The 21,400-nt window shown below is 49.2% G+C and overlaps 1 protein-coding gene across 1 annotated transcript; it reads left to right on the top strand.

The window, feature by feature from the left end:
* Positions 1 to 1,016: 1,016 nt before the first annotated feature.
* Positions 1,017 to 20,675, top strand: C16H17orf67 (chromosome 16 C17orf67 homolog). Its single transcript, XM_047707776.1, has 4 exons — positions 1,017 to 1,075; positions 2,215 to 2,315; positions 18,181 to 18,318; positions 20,164 to 20,675. The coding sequence occupies exons 1-3, from the start codon at positions 1,021 to 1,023 to the stop codon at positions 18,295 to 18,297; spliced, it is 273 nt and encodes a 90-aa protein (XP_047563732.1). The 5' UTR covers positions 1,017 to 1,020; the 3' UTR covers positions 18,298 to 18,318; positions 20,164 to 20,675.
* Positions 20,676 to 21,400: the final 725 nt, after the last annotated feature.

The following is a 21,400-nucleotide window of genomic DNA, read 5'->3' as shown; positions in this document are numbered from 1 at the left end:
AGAAACAGCAGATCATTTCTCTGAATTGAGGATTTCGTCCCCATAAATGCCACATGACTTCCAGACATATTTTTAGAATATATTTAATCATTTTTTAGGTAATATTTATAGATGAGCTGAACTTAAAAGGATGTCAGCATACCGAGATTCTATTGTCTTTACAAAAACAGTCTGAAGTCTGCACTGGGGGCTGCTTACCCCTCTTACTGACAGCATGTTGCAGGAGGCCCTTTAGGGTGGAACGAACGGGAAGAGCAGTGGCCTTTAAAGACTGAAGAGATTGGCTCGACTTCCGCATCCGTGATGTGTGGACTTGATCATGGTCTTGTATCTCTGAACCTCACGTCCGTCCTTGTAAAATGGAGATGGTGCTCGCTGCCATTTAACCCTCATCTTTAATCACACCCGCAAGATAGGCAGGAAACCGAATTTCAGAAAGGGTAAGGATTTACTGAAGTTTACGTTGCTAGAAAGAGGTGAAGCCAGGACATGAACCCTGATCTTTTTGACTCCACAGTCAGCTGAAAAAAAAAATCCCCCCTTTACGATGCCCCTTGCCAATTTCCCTGCCTACCTTTGAAACTCTCAGGAAGGTCAAATAGAATGAACGGGCTTTGGAGAAAGCCACACTGTGGGCATATGGAAGAGCTGATTAACGAAAGAGATGCAAACAGTCGGAGCATACTCTGAAGCTACACACACAGAACACCTACCGTAGGGTGTAGCTATGTCTGTTTAAACGAAGGGAATATCAATGTTGTTTTCTCAGATTCATGCTCTGAATGTCACATCGCAGAGGGGTAATTTCCTTGCTCAGGATGAAAACTGACAGGGATTCAGAGGAAAATAGTTTAGTGGTCATACTAAAAACTCAGAGTCAGATGCATTTAGCATCATACCGTAAGGGGAGTTAGTCACAGCATAAACAAGCTTGGGGCCGGACGTGGCTTCCTTCAAGTAGGCTGGCCCATTGGGGGCGGCATTCATTCTGCAAGGAGCTGAGACAGGAACTAAGGCAGCATGGAGAAGATACTTGCACTCGTCATCTCCCTTACCTTACTGACTTGCTTCGCAGGTGAGCATTCACTCTGAAAATGGCCTATTACTCTGCTGACACGATAAACTGGAATAAGTCTATTTCATAGTAAAATTTTTTTTCATGTTAAAGAATATGTAATGTATAATAATTCAATGCTTGCCCTGCCAAGAGCAGGCTCCCAGAATTGCTATCATTAGACGTAAATTATTTTTTTAGTCTTTAAATGTATTTGAATATTAATTCCTAGAAATGCTGATAAATCTTTGACTATACCATCTTTTATTTTTTTTAAAGATTTTATTTATTTATTTATTTGAGAGAGAGACCACGAGAGGCGGGGAGTGGGAGAGGCAGAAGCAGACTCCCCACTGAGCAGGGAGCCTGATGTGGGACTTGATCCCAGGACCCTGGGATCATGACCTGAGCCAAAGGCAGACACTTGACCTTCTGAGCCACCCAGGCACCCCAACTATACCATTGTTTAGAGTTCATATGAGATCATCAAGACCTGACAGACTTTTATCGGATGATATCATTTGGCATTTATGTATGATTATTAAAACAATATTAACTTTATTATCATAATATCCTCTTTGAGGGGTCAAGTGTGATTATCAAGTTTAACACAATCTTATTCTCATGAAGAATTGCCCAATAACAGCTTTTAGTTGATTTAGTGTTTTGGGGATTTAAAGAAAAAAAAAATCAAAGAAAACTTAAGGGACAAGAAACACATTGACCATAGAACTGAGGAAAATATGTTTTAAAAAACTTATCCAGGAGCAGTTGGCTGGCTCAGTTGGTAGAGCATGCGACTCTGGTCTAGGAGTCATGAGTTCGAGCTCCACGTAGGGTATAGAGATGACTTAAAAAAGAAAGAAAAGGAGAAAAAAATCCGATGTTCATGAAACTCACTCCTACTTTTAAGAAATGCCCCCCTTGCCGTGGGTGAGTCTGTTCCAGCCATGCAGCTTCTGCTCTGGGCTTCCCAAGTTAGAAACAATTCAGAATTCTTCCCAGAGCCCTCTGGAACGCGGCATCCTTTGGGACAGGTCCCTGTGAAAGAACTTTTGTGTTTGGCCGTAATTGAACTTGCAAATCCTTGGTGTCGGCCTGTGAGCCGGGGCACGCGCGGGTGTGCCGAGATCCCTCAGGCCCCTTCCTGACTTTTTCAGGATCCTCCCCGATTCTGACGGAAAAGCAGGCCAAGCAGCTCCTCAGGTCCCGACGCCAGGACAGGCCCAGCAAACCCGGTTTCCCCGATGAGCCCATGAGGGTGAGTGCTGGCCTCCTGCTGCCTGAAGGGAAGGTGCCGTCATTTCCATGCTCCCCTGCATTCTGAAACTGAGCTGGGTGCTGGTGTCAGCTCAGGGCCAGCTGCCCCGTGGAGGTTCTGCAGGGTCTCAGGTGGAAGGGGTTCTCAGCCTGTCGCCCGCACCTCGGAAGGGCCAGCCCCACTCGCCTACTCTGCACACAGTGTTTACAATGCACACAGTGGGGCTGACAGCCAGAGTCCCAGGATCTCCCATGTCACCCCTGAATGGGATGCTAGGGGCTGTGTGTTGTAGCTAGTGCCAACCGCATCTTCCCCAGCTTCCCCTGGGCACAGAGCAAGCCGGACCCACATCCTTAGCCGGCTGTGTACTCTATCTGGACAGGCAGACTCCTTGCCCTGCTGCCTGTAGGGTTTTGCCCTCACCTCGCATCTCTGATTTTGGTCTTTAGCCCCAGGCCTGCCCTCTGGGTTTGTGGTGGCCATCTGCCTCATCTTTCTGAACCAGGACACTGCCCCTGCCTTTACTTTGTGACTTGTGGGTGCTATCAGACCCTGCTGGCCCTGGCCTGGCTTGTCCCCTGCCTCCCGCGGCAGGAGTACTGACATTCCTGGTATTTTTACCAGGATTAGTTCATTTAAAAGTCTCTTATTCAGATGTAGTATTAAAGAGAAAAAAAAGATGCAGCGTTGCAGAGTGGGGAAGAATGCTGGCCCTTGGTCGGACTGTGTGGGCGTGGCTCCCCATTTTCTATCCTCCTGAATTTGGGCACCTTTCCTTGTGTTCCTGTGCCTCTGTACTCTTGTCTATAAAATGGGGTAACAATAAATATTACTTACATTCCTACATAATATTATTGTTCTAAATAATAATGCAAATAACTGCTTTATGAGGATAGAATAAAGGAATACCTAGTAAGACACTTAGAATAATGCCCAGCATTATTGTAACTGTTACATTATTGTTACTGTTACATTGTTGTAACAGTAATGACTCCTTTGAGTATTAAGTACCAGGGACCAGGCAAGGTGCAGAGACTGGGAGCAGAAGTTACTGGAATTCTGCTCAGAGTTGGTGACAGACACAGAGAAGGCAGTGAATGGCTGTTACACTGAGTGGCTTAGAAATGAATTAGGGACATCAGGCTGTCAGGAGTGGACATGGCCTTTCTTTCTTGAAGTCAGATGTGGCTTGGACCATCTAAGCACAGGGTAGAAGGGGACTGGGAGGACAGCAGATGCGAGATCAGAAAGGGCTGGAGTACCTTGGAATTCCTCTTTTATGTTCAGTGGAATATGATGGGAGTTTTTAAAGTAGGGGAGTGCACACTGGAGCGTTAGACAGACAGCCTGAGATGTGATTAGAAGAGAAGAGGTCCAGGATTGAAGTCTGGGGACGCCGATGCTCAGAGGTGAGCAAAAGAGGAGGAACTCGAAGGGGCTGAGAAGGAATGCGGGGAGATACTGGGGAGACCTAGAGAGTGTGGAGAGCAGGATGTCTGGCTTCAGGCTCCCTGGGGGCTCTAACTGGCTCCTTGTGCTTTCGGCTTGATGTCTGGAGGGGCCGTTCCAGAGGTTCTTCCTCAGGGGCCCTAGGAGGCTGGGAGAAGCGAAGAAGCTGCTCCTCTCCAGGTGCTCAGGAGAGAGGATCTCAGGTGACAGAGGCATTTTCTCTGTCACCATCTGCCCCTGACTCCTCTGAGCTCTGGCATCATGGGGACTGAAGGCATCTTAAGCATCGGGCAACAGGTGAGTCCGGAGTGTTGCAGCAGATGGGGCTGGACCATGGCAGATCAGCTCCCTGCCTCTGGTGACCCTCGTGTGTCAGCCTCCATGCCATTCTAGACTTGTGTCCCCAACCATGGCTTGGTGTGGTACTTCCCTGCCCAGAACTTCTGAGAGCTCCTTCTCTGACCATTTCCCTCCTCCTGGCCTCTAGTCACCACTGCCCTTCACCGGCGACAACCTTCGGCTTGCTTCCAACTCTGTCTGTGATTTTACTGAATGTCTGGCTTTTTGGGTTTTGTTCTACTTTTTGTTTTGTTTTGTTTTTATTAACATAACGTATTACTTGCCCCAGGGGTACAGGTCTATAAATCATCAGGCTTACACATTTCACAGCACCCACCATAGCACATACCCTCCCCAATGTCCATAACCCAGCCACCCTATTCCTTTCCCCCCACCTCCCAGCAACCCTCAGTTTGTTTTGTGAGATTGTCTCTCTCCCGATCCCAGAGGATGCGGAGAAAGGGAAACCCTCCTACACAGTGCAGCCACTGTGGAGAACAGTATGGAGTTTCCTCAAAAAGTTGAAAATAGAGCTACCCTACGACCCAGCAATTACACTACTGAGTATTTACCCTAAAGATACAAATGTAGGGATCCGAAGGGGCACGTGAACCCGAATGTTTATAGCAGTGATGTCCACAATAGGCAAACTATGGAAAGAACCTAGATGTCCATCAACCAATGAATGGATAAAGAAGATATGGTATATATATATGTGTGTGTATATATATATACATATATATGTGTATACACACACACACACACACATATATATATATATATATATATATATACAATGGAATACTATGCAGCCATCAAAAGAAATGAAATCTTGCCATTTGCAATGACGTAGATGGAACTAGAGGGTATTATGCTGAATGAAATAAGTCGATCAGAGAAAGATAATTATCATATGATCTCTCTGATTAAGGAATTTGAGAGGTAGGGCAGGGAAGGTTTTGTTCTGTTTTTGATCATCTCATTGTAGGCCGATCACCAATGACTTCTTTTACCTGCCTTGAATCTACCTTATCTGGCTTCTGTGTGATCCTGTCTTGCCTCTCAGAACCATTTCCCATCCATCCTGCATCCAGCCCAGCCCTGCATATCCCTCACTGAGACATGGACCCCAGTGTCCAGAACCCTCTGCCACTCAGCCAAATTTGGAAAAGTGCTCATGTGACCTACCGTTGACATGGGAAATAAAGAAGCAATAAGCTATCTGGCGGCTCGCCTCCCTCAGTAGCTCTCATCCAGGGGTGATTTTCTCCCCCATCCCCATGGACACCTGACTGTGTCTGGAGACGTTTTGGTTGTCACAACCATGGGGGTGGGAGGAGGGAGGGTTTGCTATTAGCATCTAATTGAATAAGGCCAGGAATGCTGCTGGACGTTCTCCAATGCACAGGGCAGCTCCCATAACAAAGGATAATGTTGCCTAAAATGTCCACAGTGCTAAGGGTGAGGAACCCCGGCTGCGAGTGCTGAACAACCTCTTTCTCTTTTATTCTGCATGTCTCTTACACTATTGTTCACTATTATATTGTGCTCTATTTTGTTTATTATATTACCTGCATGCAGAACTGGCTGAGTCAACAAGCAATTTCTGGTATCATGTTTTTCTAGAAACGTGTTTCTTTTTTCTTTCTTTCTTTCTTTCTTTTTTTTTTTTTTAAAGATTTTATTTATTTATTTGACAGAGACAGAGAGAGAAGGAATTCAAGCAGGGGGAGTGGGAGAGGGAGAAGCAGGCTTCCTGCTGAGCAGGGAGCCCAATGCAGGGCTCGATCCCAGGACCCCGGGATCATGACCTGAGCCAAAGGCAGACACTTAACGACTGAGCCACCCAGGCGCCCCTCTAGGAATGTGTTTCTTAACCTTGGCTGTGTGCTGGAACCAGCTGGGGAAGTTAAAAATCTGAGGCCCGTGTCCCGCTCCCAAGCGGGGGGTGGCCTGGGGTGTGGCTTGGGGCACTGGGTGGGTGTCACAGCTGCCCAGGTGGTATCACCATGTAGCCGAAGCTGAGAACTCCCCAGGGCCAGGCCTTCTGGGACAGACCTGCCAGCTGTCGTACCCACTCCTGTAGTCCAGTCGGGACCACGAACACTAAGAGCATGAAACGTTTAGGAAACAGTTCAAGGTTGAACTGAGTGGTATGGAGAGTAAATACCCCAGTTTGCATTCAGCTCAGACAGCGAGAATGAGAGGGTCACGTGGTGCATGCCCAGAGCGCTCCTTGCTGACCCAGATGTACACTTCATTATGCTTTCCATTGACTGGGCCTTACCAGATGCCGGGTACTGGGACGGAAAATGAACCAGATTTTCTTCCTTTGTTCCAGGGGCCTGTGTCTGTTGTGTGGGTACACACAGAGTCAGAGTGTTCTCTGATGAGGTTGCGGGGAGAGGATCCCTAGCTCTAACTGGAAGGAGGGAGGAGGCTGGGAAGGCTTCCCAGAGGAGGTGTTCACCCAGTTGAGGCTTGAAGGATGAGGAGTTTTCAGGCTGTGCAAGGCATGGAGGCAAGGTGGAAAGAACAGTCCCCTGGGGTGATTTCAGTCCGTATCTTGCTACTACGTAGTCATGGACTTTGGGCTTTGGGCTCAGGATGAGTCAATTTCCTTTCTCTGGAGCTCTCGAGTGCAGAGAATTTGCTGAGAATCTGGCTAAGAGGTCTGTTCCTGGTCTTGTATTTTTGCGTTCTGGATAGAGCTTTGGGGGACGACCCAGGTTTCCAAGTAGCCAGGCTGCAGCTCGAGGAGAAGCCTTGGGCAGCAGGACATGGCCCCCAGGCGAGGAGCCTGGGTGGGGGGGTATTTGCTTAGAGGCCCCTGCAGGGTTTCTTTAAACAGAGGCTCCTCCCCTCATGCCGCCCTGTTGTCCCTGTGTCCCGCATCCTAGACTTATATTTTGACCTCTCCCCCCATGTCGGGTCGGGTCTCGTTGTTGGCTCTTCCTTCTTATGGATTCGCTGAGAGCAAAATAAATACCAATCACCTGTCATGGAAAAGGAGCCATGTACTCAATCCCGCTGAGCGGCTGACATCACGGTGATCCTGGTCCTACATCACTGAGTACTGGACACAGTGACCCCACATTTGTTCATGAGGAGGCCACAGGGTGGGACCTCTGGCCGTAGGGGAGGTCTCAGGGTGGTGGATGGAACAGCCATACAGCCTACAGCCTGGGGACAGGCGGGCTAAGTCCCTTTGATTTGTGGGCAACCGTACTTCCTTGCTCTCGACCTTTTGCCCAGATCACCCGCTAGCCTCCTCGTTTCTCTGTGCAAACCATCTGCTAGGGAAAAGGGTAGAGTGGGTGCCCCATCCTGGGTATTCAGTGCACGCATATCGTGTGCATTGTGTATGTGAAGGTGTGTGTGTCTGTGAGGGTATGAGTTATGAGTGTGTGTTGTATATGGGAGGGTGTGCGTATACATGAGGGTGGTGTGTATGTGAGGGTGTGTGTGTCTGCAAGGGTGTGTATGAGTGTGTGTTGTATATGTGAGGGTGTGTCCGTGTGTGAGTGTGTGTATGTGTGAGGGCGTGTATATGTGAGTGTGTGTTGTATATGTGAAGCTGTGTGTGTGTGAGGGCAGGAGTACATGAGAGGGTGTGTGTGTGAGAGAGCATGTATGTAGGGTTTGTATATGACTGTGTGTGTCTGTGTATGTGTGAGGGTATGTGTGTGTGTGTGTGTGAGGGCATGAGTATATATGAGGGTGTGTGTGTGAGGGAGAGAGTGTGTGTAAGGTTTTGTGTATGACCACGTGTGTCTGTGTCTGTGTGAGAATGTGTGCATGTATGTTTTGGAAAAGACCTTGCAGAATAATTTTTCAGAAGGTCTGGATTCCAGTTCTCTCTCCTCCATTTTTGACTTTGAGTTGAGTCCCTGGAATATATGAAAGGACAGGCGATGGCAATGGAAGGTCCTGGGGGGCCAGGCTGGAAGGCCGCGGCTATCACAGCAGAGGTGACTTCCGTTCTGCACTCAGTAGGAGCCACCGGGGATTTTAAGTGGGGGAGTGACAAGACTGGAGCCAGGTGACAGGAGCCATGCAGAGAGGTCTGGGACACAACTCTTCAACACTGCCCTTTAACTATCTCTACACATGGGTGAGGGGAAGTGACATTTTTGGACAGGTTACTGCTATTCTTTGCCATGGGACCCAGCAGACTGACAGGTGGATGGGGACAAATGAACAGAGGGAGTGATTTCTGGGGAATGTGTGTGCCTTTGGGAGCTGAGCCTTGAAACTCGCGCTCACTCCGGAGCTAAAACCACGGAGAGATGCCTGATGCGGTTATTTTATCATGCTTGTCCCCTCTGAGGGGCTTGCAAAAGCAAGCAGGTTCAGAGAGAAGAGAGGCCAGTGATCGGGGTCAGTGAATGGAGCTTTGGGGAGGTTTTAAGAATTCCAAAGGCAAACAAGTACGAAGATTTGCAGTAGCCCTTTCTACCTCAGTATTTACTAAGCAATGTGAACGATCTCGACTCGTGGCTCAAGTATCGGCAGAGGTTGCCTTTCACGGACATACGGGCTTTTCAGAGGCAGGTTCAGACCAGCAGTGCCTTTGTATCCCAGGGGCTGGACTGTTTCGACTTGCCAAATCCTGCCGATTCACCACAAATTCTGTTCTTTTCTGACCCTGTGGCGGGAAGGACACATGCTCTTGGGAAGATGTGGTTCTGCATTGTGGGGAGGGCTGGTTTCCGCCCCAGAGGAGTGTAAGCATCGTGCTGGGATCCTTGACAGAAGAAGGTAGAACCCGGTGGGGATGGGGACAGACACCAAGAGGAAATGTGGCTCTGGGGAAGAAAACAGGAGGGATGTTGACTATATGGAGGCAGCTGGGCAGGAAGTGCTGGGGGATGTGAAGAGAGGTTGAACAGAGAGAGAAGCAGGTGGGAAGGTGGAGGCTCAGGAGAAAAGTCCTCCCTGAGAAATAGCCAATAGCGGACACTTGTTCTGACAGTAGTGCCTGGCGTTAAATTTGCCGCTATTCTGTGCCCTGCGCTGTCATTACCCTCTGCAACCTCCAGACCTTGGGAGAAGTCTGCTAACATGGCAACATTGTGTTAGTGGTTCTTTCTGGGGAATAGCAGGTGGTGGGAGATGTGCTGTGTGGTGGACAAAAGAGGATGGTATCATCTCTCCAATCTGGAAGCCACTGTCGTGGTGAGAAAGGCCACGAGACTGATTTGGGAGAAACATGGCCCCCAAATCTTCAGGGATTTGGAGGGAATGGGTTCTAGACCTCACAGGAATTTGATGGGCTCTCCCGGAAGGCTGGAATTTGAAGCGGGGCCAGGCCATCTGGGTTAGGTGTCAGCTGAATCACTTTGGGGGTCAACATTAGGACCCCAAGGACAGTTCACAAAGACATCGTGTTAGAAGAGCTTTGGTATCATGAAGCCTCAAAATCCTCAGGGAGGGAAAAAAACAAACCCACCTGGGGAGAAATTGATGCATGGAAAGAAAGGTCGGGTTTATATGTAGAGGGAAGAAAGTGGAAAAAATGTTCCGAGATTTCCCTGAATATTTCCTCAGTCGCGATTGTGCATGTATGTTGATTTTCAAGGCTTGGATCTAAACTCAAAATGTGATCCCAGCCCTGGCTGGTGGGCTTCTTGGAACCTCAGACTCCTCCTCACACCTCCTGCAGACCAGTCTGCTCCTCCGCCGGGCCTCAGAGGCCCCGGGCACGCTTCGGTCTGAGAGACTAAGCGCCGTCCTGCAGAGCTCCCTGGGAGGGGGACTCAGCCTCTGTTCTCAGCATCCTACGGCTCAGGGCCAGCCCATATTTATTTTGTATGACATAACCCATCTTTCCCCCCTCCTTCTGGGCACTCTCCTCATCTAGATTCCAGTCTTCCGGGACACCTTGCCTGACTTCTCTTCCTGCTTGGCGGTTTCTGTTCCTCCATCCATTTTGCTTGATCCTTAGTCCTTTAAATGTCGGAGAGTCCCAGAACCTGCCTTCCCACCTCGTCCAGTCCCGTGACTATGGTGATGGCTGCACGCTGTCTCTCCCAGGAGCTCCGGACTCATTTACATGACAGTCTGCTTGCTTGGCGACCTTTCCCAGACAGCTGAGACCCAATAGCCCTAAGTTGGGTCTGACACCAGCTCCTGCTCGTGCCTTCCACAACGGGGTAAATGGTGCCAACCCTTCCTAGTTTTGTGTGCCCCCAGTCTCGACTCTGACCACTCCTCGCCCTCCACCGCCACTACAGGGGTCCCTAGAGGAGACTGAGGAATTCTTTCTTGTCCGCTTCCATGCCTTCTCTCTGGATCCCTCCGTGTCCGTTCTCAACACCGCAGAGAGAGTCAGATGTTAAAAATGTGAACCGGATCTTGTCCCTCCCTGGCTCTAAAACCTTCCAGTGGTTCCCTGCCTTATGCCCAATAAAATCCATAGTCCTACTGCGGCGAGCCAGATGCTGGAGGCCTGCCGGCGCCCTCCCTGCTCCCACCCCAGCCTCTCCTTCGCACATAGGCCTCCTCCTTGCGCCCTCACGGTTCCAGCCTTGCCTATCCCTTCACGGCTGACATAAGGCTGTGTGGTAAGTGGGGTTGGGTTTGTTCTGCAACTTGCTTTTTTTTTTTTTTTTTTCTCATTCAACCATATATCTTGTTCTGGCTCATTTTTACCTGAAACATAGTCTAAATGCATCATGCTGTGGCCAGAATGTTTGTGACCCCACCCCCACCCCACCGTCCCATTCATATGTCAACCTCCTAACCCCCTGTCAGGGTCCAGTGAGCTCCCTAGCCCTCTCTGCCAAGTGGAGCGACAGCAAGAAGTCCGTGACCCAAAAAGGGGCTTGGGGACTCTCACCTGGCCACACTGGGCCCCTATCCTTGGACTTGCACCTCCAAACGGTGAGAAAAGAATTGCTGTTGTAGTAAGCGACCCAGTCTGTGGTGTTTTGTTAGAGCAGCCCAAATGGATGAAGGCGCATTTCAATTCAACTTACTTAGCCCTTCCTAGAACAATGGTCATTTTTTTGGTATTTCCAGTGTGTGATGAAGATCCTTGTACACACGTGTTTGGCCAAGTTCAATGATAACAAATGGGATTGCTGAGACAGAGGGTTTGTGCACTTTTAACTGAATTAAATGAGGCCACATTGCCTGATCAACTGTATCAACCCCCCTGACCTTGAGCACGTGTAAGAATCCTGGGGTCCCTACACTCTTGCCAGGGCTTTCAAAATGGAAAGAAATGAAGTTTTAAGTGATAATGTCACCTACCGACGCTTCTCTCTGTATGCATGTATGGAAACAGGTTGCCAAATGATAGTGACAGTATTCTCTCGGTGACAAGATTTGAGGCAAATTTTTTATTTTCATCTTTATGTCCTTTTTGCGATTCCTCAGTGTATTCATTTCCCGTGGCTGCAACTACAAATTGCCCCAGATGGGGCAGCTTCTGACAGCAGACATTGATTCCCCCTCTCATTAGTTCTCCAGATTTAGGGACTAGAAGTTCAAAATAAAATCTTGGCAGGTTTGGTTCCTTCTGGGGGGCTCCGAGGGAGAATCTGTTCTGGTTTTCTCTCCCAGCTTCTGATAGTTGCTTTAGTCTTTGGTGTTTTTTGGCGGATCTCTGTGTCCATCATCCCATGGCCTCATGTGCTCTGTGTCCCAACATCCAAATTGCACTCATTTCACGAGGACACCTGGATGTAGGGCCCACCTTCGTCCAGTGTGACCTCATCTTAGAGTGGTTACATCTGCAAAGACCCTAATTCCAAAGAAGGTCACATGGGCAGGTTCCGGATGAATGTAAATTTTGGGGGGGAATCCATTCAATACACTCATATGTACACTCATATGTATACATCTCCCAAACACAACACAGGAGAGTGATAAAAGGCGGCCACGGGTGGCTGGGTCTGAAGCCCAGGCTTACAGGGGTCTGCATGGACACCTTGGAGCCATTCATTGGTGTTAGAAACCAATGAGGAAAAGCAGGTGTCTGCAATAATGCTGTTTAAATTTGAAGCTCTCTGATCGCATCTGCCTTCTCCTCTTGTCCACTGGTTAACTCTTACTCATAGAGATTCACTGTAAATGATGCCTTTTTCAGGAAGCCTCCCTGATGCTCCAAGGCTCCCCACTATGAATTAGAGCATTGCTCAGGCATAACACAAGATAGCTACTTCTTCCTTCCTTCCTCCCTCCCTCCCTTCCTTCCTTCCCTTCCTTCTTTTGATTTTTATTTATTTGTTAGAGAGAGAGAGAGAGCACAAGCAGGAGAAAGTGCAGAGGGGGAAGCAGAAACAGGCTCCCCGCCGAGCAGGGAGCCTGATGCAGGCAGGACTCAATCCCAGGACCTCAGGATCACAACCTGAGCTGAAGGCAGATGCTTAACTGACCGATCCACCAAGGTGCCCCAAGATAGAGATTTCTGACTTTTTTTTTTCTTTAAATGTGTCTCTCCTACTAGGTTGTTCTAAACTGCTAGAACAGATGGACTTTTTGTTGGACTTCTGGGTCCCTAGCACCAAGCACAGTATTTGACATTTACTAGATGCTCATAATACTTATTTCCATCCCCCCCCCCTTTTTGCTACTCTGCAGGGAAGAAATTTTGTAGGACATTATTCTACCCTATAACTGGGAGGTTATTTCAAAGAAATCTTTTAAATGTCCTCACTTAAATTCATTAAATTTTTCCTAATAATCCCAGAATTTAGGGAAGAAATTATCTGCCAATAGCTGGGATGGGCCATGGAAATTCTTTAGAAAAATGACATTGGAGCTAAAATTATGTCTTTTGTGAGTGTGTTCATAAGTACTTATGTGCCCTGGGAATATGCTTTTCACTCTACTCTGGCCTGTGTTCCTTTAAGGAATGTTCTTGTTGGACAAGTATAAATCATATTAGCTTTATTGTATGTAGTTTTTCTAAAATATGCTTTCATGTTTAGCCCCTTGACAAATATATGTAGTAACTTTACTACCCTTTTGTTCCCCATGATCTCAAAGGCCAGTTTGGAGTGACTGTGATATAAATTGCACACATCACTGATCTGCCTTTTTTTAGGGCTAAGCCCTCTGGGGTCCCCGTGTAGCTAAATTCCCATCCACCTTTCTGCCTTGAGGATTACCTTGTTTGCACTAATGAGCAAAATGATTCATCCTCATGTTGGTGGACTTCTAATTTCACGCAAATGTCAGAGGAAGGATTTGCCTCCTTGGAAAAAGTTGCTGCCTTGATAGATTAACTGTCTGCTCTATAATTCTCGCTTAGATAGGGTCGAGCAAGTGTTTCACTTCATTATCATACCACTGCCATCCTAAAGGATCACTTCCAACTTCCTCTCTAATTACTGAGAGATTATTTACTTAATTCCTTACAGCTGGGATGGGACATGGAATGCAGATATTGGTTTTTGTTTTGCTTTAATTTTTTTCCCCTTAAAAGAAAGGAATCTCAAAAAAAAATTAAAACTTATTTTCCATCTATCCCTTCTTTCTCGATCCAGGAACATTTGAGTTTATCGGTAATGCTGGGTCATTTCTAACACAGCCAATGCAATTGTTGAATTTGTGGTTTTCAGCAGATTTGCAGTTGGGCTTTTCATCTTTGACTAATGATTGCTTCTAAGCCTTTGTGGCATATCCATTTTCCTAACATTTTAAATAAATAGGGAAATGTCATGGAAACCAGTGCTTGTTTCTTTTTCTATGTGTGTGTCTGCTCTGGTTGTTTTTCTCCAACGCTCATTTCTGCTGCTGTTCAGGAGTGTGAAATACATATTATTCTTCAATGCTTTTAATGTACATTTGGCGTGGGTCATTACAATGAGAAAATGACACAGATGTCGAGGAAACTTCCAAGGGGGATTTAGAAGGATTACAGAAAAAGAACGGTCATGTCATCTATTTATTCACTCGTTTGTATATTTCTCCAGTGATTTTTATTGAGGTCCTACTCTGTGCCAGCGCGAAGCCCTATACTAGGCATACCTTGGTCACTGCCATTGAAAAACCAGTTTGGAGGTTTGTCTGAGTGGGACAGGGATGAAATGAGTGAGGATGCAAATGAGCATATAATTATAAGAGGCATGCAAATGCAGGGTGCCTGGGTGACTGTGTGTTAAATGTCTCCCTTCGGCTCAGATCATGATCTCAGGGTCTGGGGATTGAGCCCCTCGGCGAGCTACCTGCTCAGCGGGAGCGTGCGTTTCCCTCTCCCTCTGCCCCTCCTTGCGCTCTTTCTCTCACATGCATGCTCTCTTTTTCTCTCAAATGAATACATAAAAAAAATTTTTTTTTTAAGAGGCATGCAAATCCTGTATACCGGTGGCGACATTTCTTAATATCCCCACTGATCTCATCAGAAAAGTCTGTCAGGCTCATGGGAATAAATACAAGTTTTCCAAAATTCTAATTTCCCTTTTAAAGCTTGAAGCTTATTGTTCAGTAACTAGTACAATCTATTGTTTTCCTTGAAGTGACAGGCTCACTTCATTCGTTTTTGAAAAGATGCCTGTCACACATAGCTAGTACAGTCCCTGACACCAACAATCACTCAAGGACTCTTTTTAGAGAAAAGCACTGGACCTGGTCACGCGGCAGAGGTGCTGCCTGAAGGCTTCCCATGGGGTCACTTTCTTCTGTTTCATGGGGGTGTTCTTCAGCGAAAAGGGCATTTTTTTGAATATTCCCTATTTACTTATGCATTTTCACTATGAGTGCGCGATGGTGAGACGTATATACAAGGGCAGGGGCCCTTGGGTGGCTCAGTCGGTTAAGTGTCTGCCTTTGGCTCAGGTTCTGATCCCAAGGTCCTGGGATTGAGCCCCGCATCAGGCTCCCTGCTTAGTGGGGAGCTGCTTCTCCCTTTCCTTCTGCCGCTCCCCCTGCTTGTGCTCTCTCACTCTCTGTCAAATGGATAAATAAAATCTTAAAAAAAAAAAAAAGATACAAGGACAGTGATAGTGGTTGTCACTGCCTTGACTCTGGTTAAGATTTGCCCTTGTGGAGCCCCTAGGGAAGCACAGAACCCACTTTGAGGATGCTGCTTTTGTCTCTCATTCCACAAGCATTTACTATCAGTTTCCTATGGACCGGTTCCTGGGAGGGAGGCTCCATCTACCACCTTAACATCTATCAGATCTTTCTTATCTAGTAATAACCCCAGGGAATCAAGCAGAGCTTAAGGAAGAGCCAGGATTCAGGTCCACTAGCGAGATAAAGGATCTAGGCTAACAGCCCCTGGGCGTGAAGGGGAAAGGCAGGCTCCCAGAACAGGAGAGGACAGCCCCCTAGGAGCTGTGGTCCTCAGGAGTGGATGCCACCAGCAGACCCTCTGGGTCTCCTCCGGTGGCCTCCCTCTCCCCTGCTGGTGCGCCTACGGCACACCCATCTGGAACCCCCGGGTCAGGGGAGTGTGGGCTGCACTTCGAAGCCAGCTTCTCATCGCACAGGGCCACGTGAAGGACAGGAACGGATTTAGATGAGTGGAAGGAGACTCCAGGTGTGGCACGGAACTTGTATCATTTCATTTAATCCTGATAACCCCATGGAATAAGTGCCCGTGCCATCCCCATCTTGCAGATGGACATAAGGAAACCAGAGAGGGGAAACTCTATGGGCAGGGTCTGGATTTGAACAGACCCCAACCTGGGCTCATACCCGGACCTCTAAGCCTCTCTACCACGTACCGTCTGGCACACAGGCGGGCAAGAAGATGGCCACGTGGGCTTCCTTCCATGAACTGCTTGCCCGGACCAGTAGAATAAGAAAGGCTATGTGCTGGAAAGACTTGGTTCTTTTTTTACAAGACCCCACACTGCTTTCTTGTCCCCCTAGTTCTTCTTTTTCTGCCCAAAGACTCCCCATACGGGCCAGGACAGGGTAGGATTCAGCCCAAAAATCACAAATGGGTCCTGAGAGTTGGTGGGGAGTCTTCGTCCCACAGTGGGGTCCTGCAGGAGCCTCTCACCTTCGCTTCCTCCTCGGTTGCCCCAGAGACTCCCCTGCGTGGGACAAGGAGTGCTTTTGACAAGTCAGATGAAAACAACAACGATAAACAAAACAGATTCAAACTGCATGGGTCTTGAGGGAAAGGAAAAAAAAAATCAGGAAAACTGGACACTTTGGAATTCATTCCTTTGCACCATCACTAAAAAAGCTTTTTTTTTTTTCTCATGCTATGTTTAATACAGGGTGCAGACTTCCTAGAGGGTTTCATAGAAACTTAAACACTTAAAGTCCTCAACTGGATTCCTCTCTTAAAGCTTTATCAATGCCATAGGAGGGAGTTCAGGATTTAGGATTTTTATGATATTAAACACACCATAACCATTTACTCCTGTATCGCTATTACTGACTACGATTGCTCTCTCCCAAAGCGAGATGCCACGTCTCTGATTATTGCCCTGCTGTGTTGGGTTACCCGAATGCATTTATACAAGATCTGTTTTCTACTTTGCGATGGTTCACATCCCATAATTACCACACCCAGATTGCATTCAGGGCAGTGTCCACAGCATAGCTTCAAGTTAAAAATCATTCCCATCTTCAGGTACTCTCTTTTGGGGAGAAAATGCCTCCTGGGTCCTGTGATGTTATCCAGAGCCGCAGGCCAGCCCTGAGGGCAGAGAGAGTTGTTACCCTCTCCTCCTTCCAGGGGGTCAGGGCCGGTGAAGGCCCGAGGGCAGCTGTGACCCCTTTGGGTAGCATTTTGGACAGGTCACTGTGGGGGGGTGGAGCGGAGATGTTGGGGGCAGGTGTGGTGTTGGGGTGGACAGATGGGGCGCTACAGGAAGGGGGAGGGGTGAAGAGACTGTCAGGGCCTGGTTGGGAAGCCCAGAGGACCCGCCCTACAGATGTGGCATGGATGGAGGGGTGTGCATCCGGGACTCTCAGGAGTTGACTCACAGTCCCGCTGCTCGGTGTCAGGTTGAGGCTGAGGGTGAGGGAGGTGATGACAGTCTGTGTGTGGGCTTGCTTCCCTGAGTAGACGGTTTCGGAGGTGGGAGGCACCCCGCAGCGAGCTGCTTTCCATTGTGAACATGTCCCTCGGTAGGGCGGGCCCCGTTTCATGGGAAGGGCATCCTACAGAATGTGGCTTTTTGTGACCGGCTTCTTGCCCATAGGGGAATGTTTTCTTCAAGGTTCATCCATGTTGCAGCACGTGTCTGTGCTTTCTTCCTTTTTACAGCCGAAGGAGTAATAGTCCGTCGTATGCATCTACCACATCGGATCTATCCATGCATCAGCTGGTGATGTTCAGGTTGTTTCTACTTTTGGGCTGCGGAGAGTGATGCTGCCCCGAACGTCGGTGCCCATGGTCTGTGTGGGCTCACGTCTGCATTTCTCTGGGGCATGCACGTGGGAGCAAAACTGCCAGGTCACACCCGGCCCTCCATGCTTGACATGTCGAGGAACTGCTAGGTTGTATTTGGTCCCCTAGTAACCCCTAGTAACCTAGTAATTTGGCTCCCTAGTAACATTTTGTTGGCTTTAAAGTCTCTTTTATTTGGTAATAATAGAGCAACTTCAGCTTTCTTCCCTTTTTTTAAGATTTTATTTATTTATTTGACGAGAGAGAGAGAGAGCATGAGCAAGGGGAGCGGCAGGAGGAGGGAGAGGGAGAAGCCGACTCCCTGCTCAACTGAGCAGGATCCCCACCCAGACCCACTGAATCAGAAACTCTTGGGGCGGGGGGTGGGGACCGGGCCCAGCCTTCTGTGTTTTGAAAACCCCTCCAGGTGATTCTGAGGCCTGATCACAGTTGAGGACCCCCGCTTGGGGTATAATGAGGAGCGGGATTTCCGGATTTCAGGCAAACGATCGTTTTTCCAAAGTGGTGGTTGCACGTTCATGCCAGGAACTGTGTGTGTGAGTTCCCGTAGATACACACCCTTAAGCACTTTGGGTTGTCCGATTTCTTTCTTTTGTGTCTGATTGCTTTTCCCTGCAGAGAGGCGTGGGCGTGGCGGGTTCCCCTCCGGTCCTGCCTGCCAGCCTCCCTCCCCTGTCTCAGAAGCACCGCCCTGTCACTCTGCAGCGGCTCAGCTGTCACTGTCTCCGCTGTGTGGGTTTGTCTGGACAGGAATACATGCACCATCTGCTTCGCCTGGAGCATCGTGCCGAGGAGCAGTTCCTGGAGCACTGGCTGAACCCTCACTGCAAGCCCCACTGCGACAGGAACGTGGTCCACCCCGTGTGAGGGGCTCCAGCCCAGCCTCCGGTATGTCCCTTCGCCCACGGGGCTTCCGGGTTAGGGATGGCCATGGACAGCACATGAATGGGCTCAGAGGCTTTGGAGGCAATGGCTTAGGGGAGCCGGCTAACCAGCTGGCTGAGGGCTAGGGAGGGAGTGGCAGGAGTGAGGCAGGGGAGAGAGGTGGCAGTCAGGTCGAGGGGGTTGCTGGGGACAGACAGGGAGCCTGACCCCTTCTGACTTCACCGAGAGATCCCACAGAGGGGAGGGATGGGAGCCTGTTTGCTGTCCAGAAGAGGTCACTCTGGAATACAAAGCTGGAGAAGCTGGCTTGTGGAGACTTGGGTTTTGACAGGTGGGGTCAGCAGCTGCGGCCTTGACCAGTGACATCCATCATAACCATTGCCAGTGTCACCAGGACCAGCAGCTTCTTTCCATCCTTCCCCTAGCTTCCGACCCAGGGGTCTGCCCGGCCCACCCATTCCTTCGCCCTCTTGCTCTGACTTTGCTCTTTCAGGCCACCAGAGCTGGCCTGTCAGCGTTCCCAGGGTGCCTGCGCACCCTGTCTGCTCCCACGCCAGGCGGCTTGCCTCTTCCCGCGCTGGCTCCTCCTTCCCAGATCCTCTTAGATAAAGGAACAAATCCCTTCAGAGAGTAAGCCTAGTGGACGCCAGGCCTCCTCCGTCATTTTTATGGATGAAGCAGGACAGGATACAATTGGGTCATTTATCATCCGTGATTAAGAGACATCTTACATCTGCGTTGCTGTTGATTCTGTGCTACTGTGAGTCAGCAGAGGAGCACTCCCTCTAGGGTGACGCTCTTGAGAACTTCCAGAGGGCTCGCTCTCCCACGAAGTCTCCTGTTTGATCCTCTTAACACCCCAGTGCCATTGGAGGGCATGTGTTTAACCCCATGTGATGGAGGAGCTAAGTGAGTGTGATTTAGTACTAACTCATGCCAGGCACTGGCTGGGATGTCAGTCTTCTGCCAACGCTGAATCCCACACTCCTCCTGTAGACGGCACTGCCTGGTCCTCTGTGTGTGGGGAGGGGTAGAACAGAAGTTCCGTCTTTCGGGGCGCCTGGGTGGCTCAGTGGGTTGAGCCGCTGCCTTCGGCTCGGGTCGTGATCTCAGGGTCTTGGGATCGAGCCCCGCGTCGGGCTCTCTGCTCAGCGGGGAGCCTGCTTCCTCCTCTCTCTCTGCCTGCCTCTCTGCCTGCTTGTGATCTCTATCAAATAAATAAATAAAATCTTTAAAAAAAAAAAAAAAAGAAGTTCCGTCTTTCAGGGGTGTGGGTTGGGCTGACATCTCTCTGTAAAGGGAGGACTTGGTGCTATTGTGTGGGCCTCGGCCAGAGGGGTGGTTTCTGGGTTGAGCGAGCCCCACCCACAGTGGCATCCTCCATGGGCAGACCGACAGACAGAGGCCTCTGCCTCTGGGTGGGATGGGCCCTGCGGGTGAGCCCCGGGTGGGGACCACTGGCTTCTGCAAAACACAGATTCCCACCGAGGCCTCAGGGCAGGCAGCTCACACTTACACAGAAACGGGGAAGCCGCGGCAGAGGGAGGGCACACCAACTTGGAATGTGGATTCGGAGAGCATTCAGATCGTGAAAAAGCGTCATGGGGGGGAAATGCCCATTTCTCTCTGTTGCCTCATCGACAAAATGAGAGTAGTAAAGGCTCTTCCCTCATAGGGTTGTTCCGAGCATGAAGAAAAGTCTGTGTCTGGAACACACAGCGGCCTGGTACATCCGGGGAGGGGCTAGGAGCTGACGGTTTAGCTTAGAGGCTTCTTCCCTCCCCTCCTCCCCTCCCCTTTTTATCAACTTGATCATCCCATGATCATTCTTTCCTTGTTCTTTTCCAGCAAGCCGTCTGAGAAGCCACAACCCGGCTACCATCAAAACGGGAGGAGGCGCCCTCTTGCACGTGTGTTTCAGCTATGGGGATGGATGTGTTCAGACTTCGGGAGCTGCAGGCGTGGCAAAGGCTGCCTTGGGGATTAATGGCAAATATATATATAATAGATGTTGCTTCATTTTACTAACCTGCGTCACTCATTAAAGCCAATAGTTTAAAGTATAATCCCTCTCCCCGCATGGCCTTCCTACAGGTTTGATGGGGGCAGGGCAGGAGGGGAAGCTCAGCCCCAGAGAATGCAAGGGCACCAACTGGCAGGCTGCCCGCCCTCAGGGCTCTGGGGAGTCTTGCAGGCCTGCCCTGGGGGCTGCGGAGGCGTCTGGTCATCTATTCCCCTCCCCACCTTGTCTGCTCTAATAAATGGTGGTGTTCAATCTGCTTTCTGTGACGTCTCCTTTCTTTGCCCTCCAAGAAAATCTGAGATTTCCCTCCCTATTTCCTTTGTGAATCCAGCATCAGAAAGCTGTAGATGGAGGAAATGAAAACTCCTAGCAGTTTTTCACAAGGGCCATCTTTATTGGCAAAGAGATGACTTCCCTGAGGTCTGCCCTGGACATAGAGCCATCACTGACTACCAGATGCACAGCCTGGTCTTCTAGCCAAGGATAAAACTTTTCGGTGGAAAGTGGGATATAGCTTCTCTATCCCTCATGTGCCCACAACTCTCAGAATCAGAGGTTGCAGGGTCAGAGACCAACAATAGCAGGAATTGGGAGGGCAATGGAAAGTGGGCTGAAGGGTCCTAGGGAGAATCGGGCATCCTCAAAAAGAGGTACCCTGGGCTACAGAGTGGGGGGAGCCCCGTCCCCTGTCCCAAGGGAGCCTGGGCGGGCTTGTCTAGGGAGACGTCACAGAGTGTCTCAGCGCCAAACCCTGAGCTAGGATTCTTCCGCACTAGGATTTTCATTGAATCATCACACCTACTCCATGCACTAAGTAGATGTGGTTATTATTCCCATTTTATAGGTGAGAACACTGAGGTTTACAGAATGCTGATAGTGTATTTGTTCTCGGTCTTGGCTGTAAGAAATTACCAGAAACTTTGTGGCTTAAAAGAACGGGAATTCATCACCTTACATTCCGCGGACAGAAGTCCAACCTGAGTCTCAGGCCTCAGGGCTGCGTTGCTCTCGGGAGGCTCTACGGGTGAATGTGTTTCCTCACCTTTTCCGGCTTCTTGAGGC

This window comes from Lutra lutra, chromosome 16 (genome assembly GCF_902655055.1).
Source record: "Lutra lutra chromosome 16, mLutLut1.2, whole genome shotgun sequence".
In the NCBI taxonomy this organism is placed as follows: Eukaryota; Metazoa; Chordata; class Mammalia; order Carnivora; family Mustelidae; genus Lutra; species Lutra lutra.
The sequence above is the reverse complement of the archived record's forward strand: the minus strand, read 5'-3'. Positions and strand labels throughout refer to the sequence as shown.